Genomic DNA, 6,448 nt, shown 5'->3' on the forward strand with positions numbered 1-6,448 from the left:
AGTTTAAAAAGCAAAATACAAAACAATATATATAGCACACTGTTTTTTGTTTTGAAAAGAGAAATGAGAAGACCTATATAGATCTGCTTCTTTCTGTAACAAAAAACAGAAATGAAAAATCAAAACACAATAAACTGGTTACCTACAAGGGATGCTAAGGAATGGGGTACAGTGATAGGGAATGGCGTGACACTTCTGATATACCTTTATGTAAAGTTTGGCTTTTTTAACAGGCTTTCAAAAATATCTAGCTAAATAAACTAAGAACTAAGTTTAAACAGAAACATGAAGAACTAAGTTTAAACAGAAACAAATGAATCCAACTGTACTTCAAAAGAACATGACCATAGAGAAGGGGGAGCTAAAAATAAACCCCCAAAAGCCCTAATCCAAATAACTTTTTAAGAGTTTCCAACCACATACCCTCGGTATAAGGGAAAGTATCAATATGAAATGCTGATTATTAACATAGAGGGAGTGGTAGAACCAGAAGAAAATACTAATTTTTCCACTAGAAAAATTATTAGGCAAGAATCAGTAATAGATGCCAAATCTAGGGGTAAAGTATGATGAGGATCCGGATATCTGCATGATCTTAAAATTAAAACATTTCCCCACAGATGCTTATTAGTTGAAAGGGGGAAAATATTAACAATATACTGGAGAAGCCAGACCAAACTTGGGCCAGATGATCAAAATTAATAATGGGCAGATGGACATTGTGAGCCTCCAGATGTGATACCTTAAAGAGGATACACTAGGCCCTGGCAGGTGTGGCTTAGTTGGTTGGACCTCGATCTGTGCACAGAAAGGTTGCTGGCTTGATTCTCCACAATGACACATGCCCTGATTACGGGCACAATCCCACGTAGGGGACATGCAGGAGACAGCAGATGGATGCCTCGCTCTCACATCATGTTTCTCTTTCTCCCTCTCCCTTCCTCTCTCTAAACATCAATAAAAAATGTTTTAAAAATAAATAGGATACACTTGTATAATATTCCAACCAGAAATGCATTACCTGAATTTCATCATGAGAACCCATCAGAAATCCAAATTAAAGAATATCTCATAAATAACTAGCCTATATTCTTAAAAAATGACAATGTTATAAAAAACAAAGGCTGGGGAACTAATACAAATTAGAGGAATCTAAGAGACATGACAACTAAATGCAATAAATGATCCTGAACTAGATCCTGTGAAGACAAAAACAAATACAATGAAAGACATTATTGGAACAGCTGAAAAATTGGAATATGGACTACAGATTAGATAAGCGCATTGTATCACTGTTAAATTGCCTATCATATATAATAAAAGCCTAATATGCAAACTGTCCCCTGGACCCAGAAGTTCGACCAGGGGCAGGGCCAGCTGGCCCCTCCCCCCACTCCTCCCCTTCCACCCTCTGGCCCCACTAGCGGCAGCGGCAGCAGTTTCTAGGGACCCTACCTGTGCACAAATTTCATAGACTGGGCCTCTAGTATTTTATAAATGTGCTGTAGTTACAGATATATACACTTAAGTAAATAGTTCAGGAAAAAAATAAATGCATAGTCAAAAATTCAGAAAAATGTTAAGTTCTCTGTATTATTCTTACAACTTTTCTGTAAGTTTGAAATTATTTTAAGTCAATTAGTTTCAGAGGATATTTAATAAAATAAACCAGTAAACTACAAAAGTTGTGGGTTTTCCCCCAAAAACAGTATCAGTTTGAATCCCTTTTCCCTGTAGACTACCTTATTCTATATCCTAAAGTGGACCAGGGCAAAAATATGAGATATCAACTATTTGTTTAAATCTTTAAGGACTTTTGAAAGAAATTAATGGTACATGTTATATATTAAAACAAAAAGGACTTTATGCTAACTTGGGTGAAGTTTGGGAATTTAAATTGCTAACAATTACACATTTGTGAAACTTTCCTACAGAAAGAGTTATACAATATGCAATGTATACAAGAATGTTCAATACATAATAACAAAATGATAAAAATATAAAAATCCAACACAAGAGGAATAAATTGTGATATATCTACACTATAGAATACAACACAATTTTTTAAAAGAATGAAGTATATCCTAGGTACAAAAATATGGATATACTTACATGATGAAATACAGACTAGAAACAAAAATTTGCTTATATATGTTGATAAGAAAAGTCTGAAATGTGTTATGTGTTTATGTATGTCCCCAGAAACAAAGGCTTGAAAGGATACACCAGAAATAGTTACCAGCTATTGCAGTTGAGAGAATAGGGGGAAGGGTACTACTATACTGTTTTGCTCCTTGAAATTTTTTCCCTAAAAGATCATGTACTACTTTTACAATTAAAAAAAAACAACAACTATTGTTCTTAGAAAAATTCAATGTACTTTGATGAAATAGGATGTGAGTGAAGAACATAAAATATAACTGATATCAGAACTATAAAATACTATCACTTAACTATACCAAGATCTATTTTTCTGTTCAAGTACTGTTATGCTACTGGTTCCATGTTCTTAATTTTTAATTTAACAAAGGCAATGTCGATGTAAAAAACATCCAAACCGGTAGAGAATTTTTATGTGTTCATTCAAGCCAAAACTGATGACAATTGCTGGGAAGCAAGATTTCAAATACTCTGAAGAATGGCAATTTTCAGTTTCTTTTATGTATTTGAAATTAAGGAAGATTACATAAAGGAGGAAGAAAGCAAGGAGAGAATTACAGGACAGTTAACAAGAGTACGTGCTCTCTAGACTAGAGGGTGGTTATTTAAAAAATGTGTTAATCTTAGCAAAAAAAAAACAATGGACAGGGCTTGCTTAAGGCAAAGATAAATCTTTTACTAAAGTTATACACCTACCATGACCTGCCCAGTTAGGAATTTATGATCAGATTGCACTGTTAGGTTACTTTCCTGAACAGTTTTTTCATTCACACCAACAACTCCTTTTTGAAAATCACTAAGATACCAATCCTAAATCGGAAAACTCTGGTTACGTACCAATAGTAACAAACATTTTAGACAAATATTCACACAAGGTTTTTAAGAAAGTTTATTCTGAGAATTTCAGTTGACAGCCAAACCAAACTATGACCTACATGATATACTTGACAACTCTTACGTGCTTTGTTATAGTAGAGAGACATAAATTCTTGAGCTCCGAATTACTGACCATCTTGTTATGCATTTTAGGAATAGGGAAGATTGTCATAGTGTCCTTTCACTAACAATATAAGCAAGACTGTGTAAATAAATGAGAATTAAATTCATCAAATATTTATTAAATAGCATAGTATGTTTGAGGTATTGTGTACTGGTGATACAAAGACAGTCCCTTAGTCTTACAAAAATGAAAACAGTTTATTTTAAGTTGAATGGACTCCTTCCTCTAGAATCTAAATTACCCTCTTACTTAGGTAATTTGGGTGACAAATTCTTCAGTCACTGTTCCCAATGTAGTTGTAAGTCACATTCAAGGTACATTTGTAATGAGTCAGAGACAACTCTCTGAATAGGCTATTACATACTTTGATAAGCAGTGGTTACAGTCTTAAGTGGCAATCATCGAAGATTGTGCTTATCTTAGGGTTTTTTTGCTTATCTCTTCTCCTTTACCCAGAAGTCGATCTCTAGGTACCCTTAGTAAACAATGATTTATTCGGGCCTCTAGAATAGTGTATTAGGAATATTATCATTATAATTATCAATATAAATCAATAGGTATACATCTATTAGCAATACTCCTTAAGTACTCTCAAATTCTCATTACCTTAAGTGACACAGGAGACTATAGGCTAAGCATCTTGAGAACGCTGTTTCCTTCCATCTATATACACACCTTGAGAATGATACTTATTTCCTTCTCTGGTGTACTAAAGGACCGGGCAATTTTCACATTACACTCCCCTCCGGAGTTTAACTGAGCCCCATGCACAAGGCTGTGGGGATACGCAGATCTGGTCTCCAACCTCACGGAACTCGCAATTGAGTGGGGAGAAAGGCACACAAACTACACGACACTATCATTAATGCCAACCTTCAACAAAGGAAAAGCAGGTAAAGATAGACGTAGTGGGAAGTGTCGCTCAGCGAGAAATAACCTACATTCAAACGAGTGCCCGTCCATTTTCCACCATCTTTACCTCCAAGCACAATAATACACGGTGGGGAAAGCCGTCCTGAGGCAGGACCCTAGGTTTCTGCCTCCTAACACACAGCAGCTGGGTGACTTTAGGCTTGTCACTTAACCAGACCTAACCAGCCTCAGTTATTCTGACTAAAAATGACAGCATTACCTACCCGGCCTAAACCCAAATCATCTTACCAGCATAAACCAAATTGTCTCCAGTGGCTTCCAGGTCTAAGACCTGCCTAACTCGCCCACGCATCCATCAGACGCCCCACTTCATTGTGGCCCAGGAAACCAGTGTGAGTAAGCTAGGTGTGCGTTCGAGTTCCTACACTGAACTTGAAATCAAGAGAAAAAAAAAGCAAAACGGAGACAGGCCCTGTATTGTGCTTTAACCGTGTGTGTGTGGGGGGGGGGGGGGGATTCCACATGCCATGATACAGCCTTATGAAAAGATGATCAAGAATAACTGAAGGTCTGACCCGTGGGCCATTCTAGCACAGCAGCGGGCTGTTGGTTCCTAACAGGAATCCGAGTTTCTGCTCCAGGAACCAAGCCTCCCGGAGAAATCTACCAGATTATCAGAAAAACCTCCCCAGGGGCAGGGAGGGATCCCGGATAAGACAAGCTCGCTCTCTCTCTCTCTCTGCCCCATGTTTTCCCCTACCCTCCAGCTATGCACTGCAAAAAGCACTAGATTAGCATCATCTGCATCTCATTCCTTCCCTGTTGCAATCGCTACCCGCTCATAATAAACAGACCTCGTGCTCGGGGGGAGCATTTACTTCCCCATCCAGTCCAATTAAAGTTCCTTATTTTCTCCAACAACGCCGCCTCCAATCAACACGCGCCCTCCCTGGGGAGAAGGCCAGGCACTCCGCCCTCTCCCCCGCCACCTCCAGCTGCCAGCCCGGCGCCCCACGCCCTGGGATCGCCCCACTTTTCGGGACCCCGCGCGGCACGGGTCGCGAGGCTCCGGGGGAGGGCGGAAGAGGCCCGCGCGCGGACCAGGGGGGCGTCCAGCCCGGCCCCGGGCTCCCGCAGCCCCGCGCCGCCCCCACTTACCCACTTTGTCCTTCCCGTACATGTGCCCGGCCACCTGATGCGAGAGGGGCACGCAGCCGTTGAGGAAGCGGAGCGTGCCGCCCGCCGGTTTCGGGGTGCTCTCGGAGTCCGCCTCGCTCGCCGGTGGGGTCCGCACATCTGGGGGGCCGGGCGCCTCGAGCCGAAGGGGGGACGGTGGCTCCGTTGCCATCACGGAAAGCCGAAGCGGTAGCGGCGGCGAGGGCAGAGGGGGAGAGATCGGGCGGAGGGAGAGGGCGCTGGAGGACCGGGGGTCGCTCAGGCTCGGCCGCGAGGAGGCCCGGGGGTTCCCGCGGCGGGTGCCCGCTGAGGCCCGGGGAGGGGGCCCATGACGCCGCGGAGGCGCGGGCGCTGCCCTCCCAACTGCCGGCGGAGCGCGGCTGCCGGCTCCCGCTGCTCTGCCGCCGCGGACGCCAGCCCCGGAGACGGAACCCAGCGGAGGAGCGGCGGCGGCGGCGGCGCCCCGCGCTCCCTGGGGCCTGACGGCGACGGCGGCCCCACCTCCCGCGTCCCCGCCCCTCCGCCGTCCTCCAGTCCCCGCGGCCGCGGCGCGCGCGTCAGCGCCGCCCGCTTCGCCGCCTCGAGCCTCCGACTGCGCGGTCCGCGGCCGCCGCCGCCACTGAGCATGCCCGGAGGCCGCCGCCGGACCCCCTGGCCGGGGCGCGCACACTCGCTGTCCCCCACTCGCCCCCCCCCCCCGGTGGGCGTTTGGAGGCCGTGGCTGCGGTGGCGCTTTCATTCATTCGGGGCGCGTTTCAGCGCTCCCCGGGGTTGGCCCCCAGGCGCCGCGGGCTCCCGGGAGAGTTGGGCGGCCGCTGCCGCGCCCAGGGTGGCTGGGGAGGCCACCCCTTCCCTGCATCCTCTCCCTGCCGCTCCCACCCCACACAGAAACGATAGGACAGGCAGCGCCTTAGAAGACGCGCCTTCAAAACACCCTGCAAGTTCATCCTAGCCCAGTGGTTCTCAACCTTCTGGCCCTTTAAATACAGTTCCTCACGTTGTGACCCAACCATAAAATTATTTTCGTTGCTACTTCATAACTGTCATGTTGCGACTGTTATGAATCGTAATGTAAATATCTGATATGCAGGATGGTCTTAGGCGACCCCTGTGAAAGGGTTGTTCCACCGCCAGAGGGGTCGGGACCCACAGGTTGAGAACCGCTGTTCGCCCCTCGCCGCAATTTGGTGCCCCTAAACGGCTCTTATAAAAAAAATTTGGAACTGACACTGATTTCAC

The 6,448-nt window shown here is 45.1% G+C and overlaps 1 protein-coding gene across 3 annotated transcripts in view; it reads right to left on the minus strand.

The window, feature by feature from the left end:
• The window catches only part of IPMK (inositol polyphosphate multikinase), a 28,526-nt gene extending 22,813 nt beyond the window's left edge, over positions 1–5,713 (minus strand). Inside the window, exon 1 of one of the 3 annotated variants that reach the window (XM_036336785.1) lies at positions 5,192–5,713. In XM_036336785.1, coding sequence (XP_036192678.1) covers positions 5,192–5,381 — 190 coding nt within the window. In that variant the 5' untranslated portion in view covers positions 5,382–5,713. The remainder of the gene's footprint in view (positions 1–5,191) is intronic. The other 2 variants (XM_036336786.1, XM_036336787.1) reach the window with 2 other exon arrangements.
• Positions 5,714–6,448: the final 735 nt, after the last annotated feature.

The sequence above is a fragment of the Myotis myotis genome, unplaced genomic scaffold (assembly GCF_014108235.1).
Source record: "Myotis myotis isolate mMyoMyo1 unplaced genomic scaffold, mMyoMyo1.p scaffold_m19_p_15, whole genome shotgun sequence".
In the NCBI taxonomy this organism is placed as follows: domain Eukaryota; kingdom Metazoa; phylum Chordata; class Mammalia; order Chiroptera; family Vespertilionidae; genus Myotis; species Myotis myotis.